This window comes from Salvelinus alpinus, chromosome 19 (assembly GCF_045679555.1).
Source record: "Salvelinus alpinus chromosome 19, SLU_Salpinus.1, whole genome shotgun sequence".
Taxonomy (NCBI): Eukaryota; Metazoa; Chordata; class Actinopteri; order Salmoniformes; family Salmonidae; genus Salvelinus; species Salvelinus alpinus.
Window position 1 is genome coordinate 9,947,771 of NC_092104.1, and position 13,764 is coordinate 9,961,534.

General features: G+C 42.4%; 1 protein-coding gene across 1 annotated transcript in view; it reads left to right on the forward strand.

Moving 5' to 3' along the window:
• The first annotated feature begins 785 nt into the window (after positions 1-785).
• Positions 786-13,764, forward strand: part of LOC139544998 (sushi domain-containing protein 2-like) — a 35,487-nt gene continuing 22,508 nt past the window's right edge. Inside the window, exons 1-11 of the mRNA XM_071352300.1 lie at positions 786-976; positions 2,141-2,345; positions 3,707-3,855; positions 4,279-4,648; positions 5,845-6,046; positions 6,173-6,258; positions 6,451-6,719; positions 6,945-7,088; positions 9,615-9,773; positions 10,064-10,318; positions 13,566-13,724. Of these exons, the coding sequence (XP_071208401.1) occupies positions 907-976; positions 2,141-2,345; positions 3,707-3,855; positions 4,279-4,648; positions 5,845-6,046; positions 6,173-6,258; positions 6,451-6,719; positions 6,945-7,088; positions 9,615-9,773; positions 10,064-10,318; positions 13,566-13,724 (2,068 nt within the window). The 5' untranslated portion in view covers positions 786-906. The remainder of the gene's footprint in view (positions 977-2,140; positions 2,346-3,706; positions 3,856-4,278; positions 4,649-5,844; positions 6,047-6,172; positions 6,259-6,450; positions 6,720-6,944; positions 7,089-9,614; positions 9,774-10,063; positions 10,319-13,565; positions 13,725-13,764) is intronic.

Here is a 13,764-nt window from a genome sequence, read left to right on the forward strand (position 1 = left end):
TTGATCGTACATTCCGGCATGCACTTAAACGATTGCTCGCGGACCGCTATGATATCCCAAAAGAATAGCTCGCTAACCTAGCTAATTTTAATTTCGCTTGGGTAGCAGCTGCTTTACCAGTGATGAGAGCTGTTTTGCCATCCAGTCTTTTCAAGTCCGTGCAATACCTCCTCTTTTCATTCATTTCAAAAACAAAAAGCAAACTAATGAAGCGATAATCGTGTACAAAATATACATTTTTGTGAGCTACAGTAGCTCGTCAGCCACATAAATAGCCTGAAAACTGTTTTAGCAAGTTCTAGCATTCTGTTCCGCGACATCATCATGCAGGACGAGAAATCCATGACGTACATATATAAATGACTCGTCTCAGCGACAGCCAATATCGAAATCCCAACCAAATAATAACAGAAAACGACTAAAATAACTTATTTCAATATATCTTGAGAGACATCTGGCTAACCTACTAGATTACGGGGCTGTAAAATGTGCAATTGCGCATGCGTTGAAACCGTGCCTTTTAGTTTATTGAACGAGACTGTTGAAAGCTTTTAAGTTATAATGTTGCAGGAAAAAGGTATAAAGTTATCGAACTGTAATTCGAAGGCTACTTAATCTATTTAAATATATGAACTTTTTCTGCGAAATGCTATTCTCCCAAATAGCAACAAATTACACCGAAGAGCGATACACTTCTCTACTAGAAGTAAAAATGTGTCGGTGCCATATTCTGTTAAATAATAACAGTACGTGACTCACTTGCCTGGAGCGAAATATTCATTATCGGAAAGACCTTTGTTACTTTCACAACAAGCGCAACTGCAGAACTTTTTGAATGACACATCGTCATAACAGTGTGCTGATAAAAATGAATACACAGGAAAGAACGCAGAACAGCTGTCTACTATGAGGTTCAAGTGGAGACGGAGCATCTTGCTCTTAGCAGTTATACTTGTATGCATTTCCGAAATTACTGGTGAGTTACAATTTTTCATGTTAAAGATGTAAATAACAGTTTAAGAATACATTTAATTCTGTCAAGTTAGATACATTATTACTGGGTTAAAAGCTCATAACAAGGCAAGTACCAGAGTCCAACACATCCGGATTGTCAATAACAGGGTTGTGAATGTAATTCTAAACAGTAGATTCATTACCAGAGCACTTTATGCATTTATGTTCAGGAGATAACAGAACTACTTATTGAACAGTATCAGATAGGCTATTGTCTTACTATTGTATTATTTTGCATATGAAAACTGCTTAGATTGTTCATTTACCATAAAGCCTGTTGTGTATGCGAGTATGTCATCACAATAAAAAAAAATACATATAATTTACTAGTCCAGAAACATATTATTTATAATTACCTGCAAATATACTGAACAAAAATATAAACGCAACAATTTCAAAACAAAAATCAAAGATTTTACTGAGTTACAGTTCATATGAGGAAATCAGTCAATTGAAATAAATTCATTAGGCCCTAATCTATGGATTTCACATGACTGGGAATAAAGATATACATTTGTTGGTCACAGATACCTTAAAAACAAATGGGCCTCAGGATCTGGTCACGATATTTTTGTGCATTCAAATTGCCATCGATAAAATGCAATTGTGCTCGTTGTCCGTAGCTTATGCCTGCCCATACCACAACCCCACTGCCACCATGGGGCACTCTGTTCACAACGTTGACATCAGCAAACCGCTCGCCCACACGACGCCATACACGTTGTCTGCGGTTGTGAGGCCGGTTAGACGTACTGCCAAATTATCAAAAATGATGTTGGAGGTGGCTTATGGTAGAGAAATGAACATTACGTTCTCTGGTAACAGCTCTGTTGTACATTCTGGCAGTCAGCATGCCAATTGCCTGCTCCCTCAAAACTTGAGACATCTGTGGCATTATGTTGTGTGACAAAACTGCACATTTTAGAGTGGCCTTTTATTGTTTTTGCTTATAAGAACTCACACAGCTGACCAAATTGCACAAAGTTTTAGTTCTGGGTTAACCAAGATTAATAAGACTACGATACCAACTACTGTAATTGTTCCCATAGTTCTGTATGTGAAAAAAAAATCTGTTAAAACAAAAGAGTTATCTTTGAGTAAGATAAGAAGGTGTATCTTTCTTCAGGTCAATCATGTGATGGACAGTGTGGTGAAACACAGGGGACGTGTTCATGTCATGCAACATGTGTATCCCTTCTGACCTGCTGTGGAGACTACAGGCAGTACTGTCTCCAGATCTCCCCTTACTCAGGAACTATGATGGGTGGAAGTGTCTTCTCTATCCTCAATGCCACCTTCTATCCAAGCAAGGAAGAGCAGCTCACCTGCAGGTAGGTGTAGGTCACACACGCACGCACGCACGCACACAGGTAGGTGTGGGTTACACACACACACACACACACACACACACACACACACACACACACACACACACACATTCTCTCTTACACAACAACAGAGCGGTCTGGTTTTGAGATAACTGGGAGGTAAACATCTATGTAGCGTCTATCTGTAGTGATCTTTGTAACACACATTGACATGTTTGAGATATATCATGGGTTAGCCCTGGGATCTTAAATCTTTAACGCACCTCTGTGGTTGGACCCTATAACGTCAATATCTTGAAAGATACCAATTAGTTTAGTCTGTAAACAGCTTATCTTCTCCAACTCCTAACTGTACCCATTAGGATGAGGTGAAAACTGACCTTACTTTAAATCAGTTTCTACCAGGGGCAACCTTATCCTTCCTTACTGTAAATCAGTTTCTACCAGGGGCAACCTTATCCTTCCTTATTGTAAATCAGTTTCTACCAGGGGAAACCTTATCCTTCCTTACTGTAAATCAGTTTCTACCAGGGGCAACCTTATCCTTCCTTATTGTAAATCAGTTTCTACCAGGGGAAACCTTATCCTTCCTTACTGTAAATCAGTTTCTACCAGGGGCAACCTTATCCTTCCTTACTGTAAATCAGTTTCTACCAGGGGCAACCTCATCCTTCCTTACTGTAAATCCGTTTTTACAAAGGGGCAACCTCATCCTTCCTTACTGTAAATCCGTTTTTACAAAGGGGCAACCTCATCCTTCCTTACTGTAAATCAGTTTGTACCAGGGGCAACCTTATCCTTCCTTACTGTAAATCAGTTTGGACCAGGGGCAACCTCATCCTTCCTTACTGTAAATCAGTTTGTACCAGGGGCAAACTTATCCATCCTTATTGTAAATCCGTTTCTACCAGGGGCAACCTTATCCTTCCTTATTGTAAATCTGTTTCTACCAGGGGCAACCTTATCCTTCCTTATTGTAAATCTGTTTCTACCAGGGGCAACCTTATCCTTCCTTATTGTAGCTCCATATGTGTTGTTATGTTGTTGAATCCTAACAGTAACAATGTTGTGTTGCAGGTCCAGGGATGAATCCTAACAGAAACCATGTTGTGTTGCAGGTTCAGGGGTGAATCCTAACAGGAACCATGTTGTGTTGCAGGGTCAGGGGTGAATCCTAACAGGAACCATGTTGTGTTGCAGGTTCAGGGGTGAATCCTAACAGGAACCATGTTGTGTTGCAGGTTCAGGGGTGAATCCTAACAGGAACCATGTTGTGTTGCAGGTTCAGGGGTGAATCCTAACAGTAACCATGTTGTGTTGCAGGTTCAGGGGTGAATCCTAACAGGAACCATGTTGTGTTGCAGGTTCAGGGGTGAGATAGAGACAGTGGGCTACACAGACAGAGAAGGCAGAGGTTACTGTGTCTCCCCCTTACTGTTCCAGAGTGGATGGCTTCCCTTTGACGTCTCTACAGATGGACGGAACTTCAACAGTTCTGGAGAATACCTGTCAGGTGAGAGTTCCCGTTTGAGAACACTACAGTTACGGTACCGGTAACGGTAACGGTATACACAGCTTTTGATTTATTCTTATACGTCTTGTTAATGTTTAGTAAATGCTGTCTAAAAAGATGGACTCCGTATTGAGGATGAAATGTACACAGTAAACCAAAGTTCATTGCACTTGCCTGAAGTTTTATCAAGATAAGATTAAAGACAGGATAAGGTATTAAGATAAGATGTAAATAACTCCAGAGCTTTGAAACTATGTTATTTCACATTGTCTGCTACTCCCATGTGTAAAGTTGTGTTAAGTTTTCAACGTTTCCAAAGGTTCATATTTTTCTTGCAGCTACAGAGTTATAATATAATTTCCTCTCACACAGTTGCAATTTAAGAATTTTCTCACACCTTCTCTATTCTGCTTTTTCTATCAGTTCACCCAAGTAAAATGGACGCTGCATTTAAAGTGACGCTGGTGAATTCAACGCAGTGGCAATACTACGGCACCCCCAACACAGCTGGAACACTGAGGATGACATGGAGCCCTTCTCTGATTGGAGACAAGGACAGAGTCAACATAGAACTATGGGGGTACAGAGAGGTCAATACCTCTACTACTGATACTACATGGGAGGAAGAGTTGCCCCCCCTGAGGGCAGAATGGATCTACCTGTACTCTCTCGGTAAAGGCCTGGCCAACAGCGGCAGTTTCAGCTTCACCCCCAAGTCTTCCGAGAAGCCCTACTCTGCCTGGGAGGTGGGGAGTGTCAGAGTGAGCTCCAGTATCTACTTAGATGGAGCCAGGTATGGAACATGTGCTGTACATGGAGGAGTACTTGCAGAGGATAGCATCTTTTTTTTGCCCTGAGCCAGAGCAAGCACACCTGATTTAACTAATTATCCCATAATCCTTGATGAGTTAAAGCAGGGGTAGAGAAAAAATGTGCACTACTGGCACGCAGCTAGAGAGGACAAACATAGGTACATGGTAAACGTTTCATAATGTACATTTTGTTGGAAGTATTTACCATGGGCGAATCGATGCAGTCGATGCTGATGAATTCCACAAAGCCTGGTCTCTGCTCCACTCTGTCGTTGGTGGAGTTGAGCAGAAACCTCCTTCACCATGGTGTTGAGTTTAGTCAGCTAACCAACAGCCAGTGGTACTGGCTACATTGGTAGCCACTTCACAGGTGCTGTTTCAAAGCCTATGTCAGATACTCCAGTGACTGTAATAATCTCCAATGAGTGCAATTTGCTCAATACTAAGAGTTGATGAACCTGACGTCATTAGAAAGAAGATGTTCAACCATAGAAAAGAAGAGAATACCGCTGCTTTAGTGTACTATCCCTTTAAACATACTAACTATGCCTCTGAACCTGTCTAGATAGTCTACTATCCCTTTAAACATACTAACTATGCCTCTGAACCTGTCTAGATAGTCTACTATCCCTTTAAACATACTGACTATGTCTCTGAACCTGTCTAGATAGTGTACTATCCCTTTAAACATACTGACTATGTCTCTGAACCTGTTCAGATAGTGTACTATCCCTTTAAACATACTGACTATGTCTCTGAACCTGTTCAGATAGTGTACTATCCCTTTGAACATACTAACTATGTCTCTGAACCTGTCCAGATAGTGTAATATCCCTTTAAACATACTAACTATGTCTCTGAACCTGTCCAGATAGTGTACTATCCCTTTAAACATACTAACTATGTCTCTGAACCTGTCCAGATAGTGTACTATCCTTTTAAACATACTAACTATGTCTCTGAACCTGTCCAGATAGTGTACTATCCCTTTAAACATAGTAACTATGCCTCTGAACCTGTCCAGAAACATCAGAGCTGTGTGGAGTGGGGCCCATGCCCTGGCCAGGCACCGTACTCAACCAGGACCCAGACTTCAGAGTCCTCTCTCACTAACTACATACCTGGAATTGTGCATAGATATACCGTCCCTGTCTATAAACCCTTTAACTGTGTTCAGGAACGTCAAGGCTGTGTGGAGTGGGGCCCATGCCTTGGCCTGGCACCTGGAGGAGGCCTTCAGGCAGGACTCAGCAGCCTGGGCCCTGGACAGGTGCCTGGCCTGGGACGTCCTGGAGAAGAGTCTCCCTAACTTCCTGGAGGAGGTGGTGGACTGTCCCTGTACCCTGGCCCAGGCCCGCGCAGACACCGGCAGGTTCCATGTAAGAATTCCTTGTTCTTTGAGGACCAATAACCCCTCAACCAAAGACCACCTTCAGGATAGATTTTAGAGGCTCTGGTACTGTATCCTTATGGCACTTTAAAAGTGAATGTCTCTGGTGTTTCAGACTGACTACGGCTGTGACATGGAGAAGGGGAGTGTGTGTACCTACCACCCTGGTTCTGTACACTGTGTCCGAGCCGTACATGCAAGGTAGGCCACACGGCCACCTCGTCTCTTTGGGAGAATTCAGAAGAAGTATTGATTTGTCACCTACTGACATCAAGTTATATTTTGTCATAAAAGAAATATGTACAGGTCTTTCCTAAGTCAACAATTTGTATACCAAACAAACAGTAGAAAACACCAACTGTATCAATAACAGCCAATTTTCCCCATCCCCAGCCCTGTGTACAGAGCAGGACAGCAGTGTTGCTATGACAGCACGGGGGCCCAGGTTCTGACAGGGGACTCGATTGGAGGCAGCACCCCAGATCGGGCCCACGACTGGGGCTCCCCTCCCTACAGAGACCCCCCTCGGATCCCCAGCCTTTCCCACTGGATGTACGACGTCCTGACATTCTACTACTGCTGTCTGTGGTCTGACCACTGCCAGGTCTACTTCACACACAGACCCTCCAGTGGCTGTAGACACTACACACCACCTACAGCTGGTGAGGAACTCATGGGTGTTTACAGTAGAATAGAATGCTGTCTGGTTGTTACAGAACCATCTACTGTATACTGAGTACCTCACCAGCTGTACCAGTCTGGTCTCTCCCTAAGCCTCTCTTCTCTTGTTATGCTGTGTTGTCTCTTCAACACAAACACGTACCAAACTGCTATTTCTCCCCGTAATGATTCTTCTCCTATTTGTTTTCTCTTTCTCCACCTCCTAGGTGCAGTTCTAGGGGACCCTCATTTTCTAACGTTTGATGGTGTGAGGTACACCTTCAATGGGAAAGGAGAGTACTACCTGGTTCTCTCACCAGACAGAGGGCTCAGTGTTCAGGGCCGGACAGAGCAGGTGAAACTAGAGAACGGTGAGTTTGTTCTCCACTGGAAACGAGCCTGTCTGTTTGTAGTGTACTTCCTCTCTCTAGGCTGTCTCTTCTAGCTCTCTGTCTCTCTAGCTCTCTGTCTCTCTAGCTCTCTGTCTCTTCTAGCTCTCTGTCTCTTCTAGCTCTCTGTCTCTTCTAGCTCTCTGTCTCTCTAGCTCTCTAGCTCTCTAGCTCTCTGTCTCTTCTAGCTCTCTGTCTCTCTAGCTCTCTAGCTCTCTGTCTCTCTGTCTCTCTAGCTCTCTGTCTCTCTAGCTCTCTGTCTCTCTAGCTCTCTGTCTCTCTAGCTCTCTGTCTCTCTAGGCTGTCTCTTTCTGTCTCTCGCTCTGCCTCTACCGCTCTCTCTCTCTGCCTCTACTGCTCTGTCTTTCTGTCTCTACCCCTCTGTCTCTTCTGGTCTGTCTCTGCCTCTCAACTTCTATGTCTCTGCCTCTGCATCTACCTCTGCCGGTCTCTCTGCCTGCCTCTCTCTCTCTGCCTGTCTGTCTTTCTCTGCCTCTACCCCTCTGCCTCTACCCCTCTCTCTCGCTGTCTCGGCCTCTGTCTCTCTGTCTCTGCCTCTCTCTCTGTCTCAACTTCTATTTGTTTGGCTGCTCAGGGATTCATGCTCGTATCAAAAGAAAAATTCTGTAATAGCTAGGCGGTTTGATTGTATCAAATGAATACTTTTTTACTTCTTAACACATTTTTTTGTCCCCTTTTGAGAACGCTGGATTGCTATTCTTCCCCAAGAGGCATCATCGCAACTCAGCTTCACACACACACGCACACGCACACTCTTTTACACAACAACAGAGCGAAGCGGTCTGGTCTTGAGATACTTGTGGAAGTGAAAACATTTTGGAGCTGTGAAAAGACATGTTATTTCTTCTAGTTTTCTCTTGTTCTCTCCTTGTCAATCTCTCCGGGTCAATCTGACTCCAGAACAGCTGTTATGAAGAGAACGGTGGTTAGGAGCTCCTCCATACCCATTACTTTAGGAAACCGATCTGAAGCCAGATCAGTGGAGATTGCCAGATGTCAGTGGTAGGGCTCATACCGAAAACGTTTGTGAGGCAATAAAAATATGTGAATGTCAGTTTATTTCCCGTAGATTCGTCGGGGCATGGACTCTACAAGGTGTCGAAAGCGTTCCACAAAGATACTGGTCCATGTTGACTCCAATGCTTCCGACAGTTGTGTCAAGTTGGCTGGATGTCCTTTGGGTGGTGGACCATACACACAGGAAACTGTTGAGCGTGAAAAACCCAGAAGCGTTGCAGTTCTTGACACTCAAACCATTGTGCCTGGCACCTACTACCATACCCTGTTCAAAGGCACTTCAATCTTTTGTCTTGCCTATTCACCCTCTGAATGGCACACATACACAATCCATGTCTGTTGTCTCAAGGCTTAAACATCCTTTAACCTGTCTCTTCCCCTTCATCTACACTGATTGAAGTGGATTTAACAAGTGACATCAATAAGGGATCATAGCTTTCACCTGGATTCACCTGGTCAGTCTATGTCATGGAAAGATCAGGTGTTCCTGATGTTTTGTCCACTCAGTGTATATTTGAGGTTGTGCTATGCGTATGAAATTGAATCCTCTACAGTAGCTTATGTTAAAGTGTGTCCACACTTTAGGCCTACAGTAAGTTAAGCATTCAAACAAGTGTCAAGTTGTCACTGATACCTCAACCCAGGGCTATTCAACTAAATTCTTACTGGGCCAGATCTAAAAACATTTTCCAGATAGGATTATTCTTCAGAAGAACTGTATGTGTATATATATATATATTTTTTTTTAAAGCAACGCACACACACCAATAAAAAACTTTTCCTAAAATGAAGTTGCTAAAACCAACGTGAGTTGAGGTGCAACCAAAAATGATCTCAACATTGAAAAGGAAAAGGTGCAACGCTCGCTCACCCTTTTTTTATCTATTAAAAGCTTCTTAAAAGTAATTAGGTAATTTTAAAATCATCTGAAAATGAAGTATCTCAGTAAATATGACAAAGATGTGTCAAATCAGGTATTGCCAAATTCCAGTCTGAAAGAATTATGATTTTAATTCATTTCCCTCAGTCATTAGGTATGTTTTTTGTCGCGCTCCTTTCTAACGAGTCCTTGTGAGCATCAGAGAGGGAAACGGAAGGCAAGTAGGTGTTCCTGAGAGTCATAGCTTTCAGGAATGGGGTCATAATATTGTAGCATTCAAACGCTACGTAGGCACTAGAAACCACACAAAAAACTACACTATGGACGACCACCGTAGTTCTTGTCATTTTGGCACTGAACGTCGGATTTTGGCAGTTATTTTTTTTGCTGATCTTCTATTAATGTTGAGAATTGATCAAAGGTCCAGTCTAAATTAATATACCGGCCGGATCTGGCCCGCGGGCCGCCAGTTGAATAGCCCATCTTAGCCAATCATTTTTTTTGAGAATCTGCTATTCATGTTAATCACTTTAGGTATCTTAACCTATATAGGTTTTACCTGAGAGGATGTTATTTGTATAATCCCTCAGGTACATTATCCAAGGCTACCAGGCTATCGGCGGTGGCTATGAGGGAGAGGAGCTCTGATGTCATAGAGGTGCGCCAGGCAGAGCAGCAGAACCGGCTGGAGGTGTTGAGGAACCAGCAGGTCCTCTCCTTCACAGAGCAGTCATGGATGGACCTTCATGGTAGGAGAGAATATCAGGCATCAATATAATCCTGTTTGTGTGCCGTGCTTATAGTCTTTAAAATATGAATTAAAGTGCATCTCAACTAGTCTTTTGTTACTGACCAGTGGGTGCCAAGATTACATCTCAACATAAAGATATCAAGTTCACTTGGAAGCTAATCTTTACTTGAGGAATGAGGACATAGCCTAAAACTTCTTCACAAATCTCCACATTGAGTGATGTTATGTGCATGTATCTCAAGTTAGGATTCAGCCTCCTGAAGATGCTTTCTGCCTTTCTCCCTCCAGGGGTGTTCCTGTACTCCCCAACACCCCAGAACGTGACCGTCATGTTCTCCTCTGGCGTGGGGGTGGAGGTACGGGGGCGAGAGGGGGGCGCCATGGCCCTCACCGTGCTGCTCCCCTCAAACTACACCAACCTCACCCAGGGCCTGCTAGGACAGATGAACTCTGACCCCTTAGATGACCTCTTGACCAGCCTGGGAGGTGTCATCTCCCCAGACAACACCAGTCCTGAGGAAATCTTCACCTTCGGAGCCAGCTGTGAGTGCCTGCGACTCTGTCTTCATTGATACATAAAGTGCATCTTAGGATCCCAAAATGTTGATACATTTTGTTGAGTGATTATCTGAAATGTTGGTTATTTTTCATTTTTTAAATAAGTAATTGACTGACGTCTGTTCAACTATTTAAATTCAGATTTTTTTCTGTGATCTCAACTCACTGTTTCCAGACATAAACCGGATCAAGCACCAACTGTGCGATGTAGTAGGGAGTTGTAGTTTCGAACAGGCAAATATTTGACATAGCTTAGCGCAGAAAACGAGGTAAATAACTACAATGACCACCGGCAGACACAGAGTAGAGAAGAGACAGAAGACACGCGATCGAGAGAGATAGAAAGCAGTTGCTTCGCGAGGTATCCACATGAAAATACATGATCTAAGTGATTGATAGTTGGTATTCAGCAATCATAAAAGTATGCCTTATTTACTTTGAAGAACTACTAAAGTAGTGATTTTGGAAGACAGCATAGGCAGCAGAGATGATTACTTTAAGTGAAATAATATTCATCAAATAACAAAAACTTAATATAGACAACAACTGAAATATTTTATTAAAATTATGTGAATAAATGAAAGTTAATAAGTGATAAACAGTAATGGGTAAACACTACATTCATGGGACTTTTGTTAATTGTTTTATGTGTTACAGCATTCAGCCCAAGTAATGCATTTAAAATGTTCAAAATTAAAAAAAACAGGATTATTTTTTCATAATCGAACCGAAACCGAACAGACCTCAAAAAGCACTACTCGCTCAGCACTATAAATGTATCGTCATATTGGATCCTTGTGCTTCTCAATAAGGCTCTTTTTTAACTGTCTTAAAAATCAGTCCTCTCCTTGCTTCCTCCTTCATTGGACAGGCAGAATCAAAAAGGTGACATGAAGGTAACATGGAAATTGACTGAAAAACAGGTGCTACATCTGGAAAAAACAAATCAACTATGTTCTCTCTGTCTGTCTTCACCTTCGCAGCTGTACATCCTTGAATCACCTGGTCTTCTGTATTGACACCAGGGGCTGAGGGGCTAGATTTACTAAACAGATTTACAAATGTTAACCCCCCCCCACAACAAAAAACAACTATAAAACATATGCAGTGTTAGGAAAAGGAGTATAACAAGTTGTATCTTTGTGTTTGTGTGTTTCATACGTACCATACTGAAAAAAACAAAAAAACGCTTCACTTAACCTTTTGGTACATCTGGAATTGTAAACCACAATTCCTTATTAATTTGACCTTTTACTCTCTTTCACATTGATATTCTCAAGGAATAGAAGAGTGTGTGTACTGTGTACTCACCCCTCCCTCCCTCCCTCAACCCAGCCAACCAACCACCTGTTTAGAGTTAAAGGGCGTCCAAAGGGTTTTAATAGATGACAGGTGTGAGTCCCAAGTGGCACCCTATTCCCTATATAGTGCACTACTTTTGTCTAGAGCCTTACAGGGTTATTGGTAAAAGTAGTGCACTATGTAGGGAATAGGGTGCCATTTGAGATGCAAATAGAGAGAGAGATCTTGGCCGAACCATGGTGTCAGACCAGAGAGCAGACCTAATGGCAGGAGATCAGTGGTGTCCTGGCCTGGCCAGCCTGAGCCACAGTCACACACCATGATAACATTCCACACAACCCACAGAGATAAGGAGAAATGAACAGATTTTCCCTCCCACTCTCAGCTGCTCAGATGCACTTCTCTTGTTTCAGAGTTCCTGATAACACTTTCAATGAGCCCTCTGTGTTATAATAATATATTGATATCTAATTTATAGTATAATATAGTATTACTGTGCATTTTTGGCCTTTTAGATACACTGTTATTAGAAACGTGCATGCCCCGCCCACCGGAAGATCTGTCTTTTTTTCAGCCGTTTATTTCCTGTTTTCCAGGTGTACAACATGTCACTTAAATCTTGCTGGATTGATGGCTTTCATTTTACTCCTGCGATAGTGGTGCGTGGGTCAGCTGTTTGTTCATCCACCTGCAATTGCTTATAACCCATCGGCAACTGCCTGACTATGTATGTGATGAAGTGAAAATCTGAGGCCCGTAACCGACCCAAACCGCTAATATATCAAATTCGCTGTGGGCTACAGTCAGAGATAGCTGAACAATTTTTAGAAATTGATTGACTTATTTACATATGTTTCTGCTTATAATTTCCAACATTTCGGTAGGCTATTTGTTTGTCGACTTGTCTATAATTAGACACATGCAGCTTCTCTTCTGTCATTATACTGTATGTTACCCTAGAAGACTAAATAAACTCTCTCTCACCAGAATAATAACATGCATCGATAGAATGAATCCTTCAATCTAGTTCGCATCGGTAAACTTTTCTCTGTCTGCTTATTTCGCGGCGCAAAGACGTTTAGGGACCGGGGAGAAAATGCAATAAAACAAAATGCTATTTTTTTTTGTTTACAAATTCTGTGCTAAATTTCCAATCATCAGTTTAACCTGGAAAAACAACTCAACATGTTTCTGATAAGATTTAAGTTAGTTAAACTATGTTAGTTAAACTGTTAGTTTCACCGACATACTGTAGTTTACTATGTTAGTGAATGGATGAGAGTACATGACCCTGCAGCTGTGTACCCTGTTGTTCAAACCAAACTCCTCTGTAGTTAAAACCAAGTAAACATCAGGTGAATTTACAAACTGGTCCACATACTGTATCATCATGGCCACCTTAATCGTCTTCCAATTGGCTCATTCATTTCCTCTTCTCTCTCCTGTAACTATCCCCCAGGTCGTTGCTGTTAATGTGTTCTTAATCAAGTAACCTGGTAAAATAAAAAACATGTTCTGGGCCTGTATTCACAAAGAGTCTTAGAGTAGGAGTCCTCATCTAGGATCAGTTTGGCCTTGTAGGTTGTAATGAATTAGATTACATGGACAGGAGGGACCTGATCCTAGATCAGATCCTCCTACACTGAGACACTTGATAAATATGGGCCCACGTCCCTCTTGTCTTAATCATTATAAACTTCAAGTCAAAACTGATCCTGTATCAGCACTCTTTGTGAATATGCGCCCACGTCCCTCTTGTTTTAATCAGTATAATCTTCAAGTCAAAACTGATCCTGTATCAGCACTCTTTGTGAATATGGGCCCACGTCCCTCTTGTTTTAATCAGTATAATCTTCAAGTCAAAACTGATCCTGTATCAGCACTCTTTGTGAATATGGGCCCACGTGATGTTGTGTTGTCTTCTCCACAGGGAAAACCTCCAACGAGACGTCTCTGTTCACTTACGACACTAAGTACCTGTTGGACACGTACTACTACGTGAAACACGACCCAGCCTTCATCCCGGCCTTCTCTGTGTCCGAAGACCCAGCTGACCCTCTGGTGGGGGACATGCTGAAGATGTGTTTCGGTGAGGGGGCTCTCTATTTCTCTAAACATATATTTTAGGA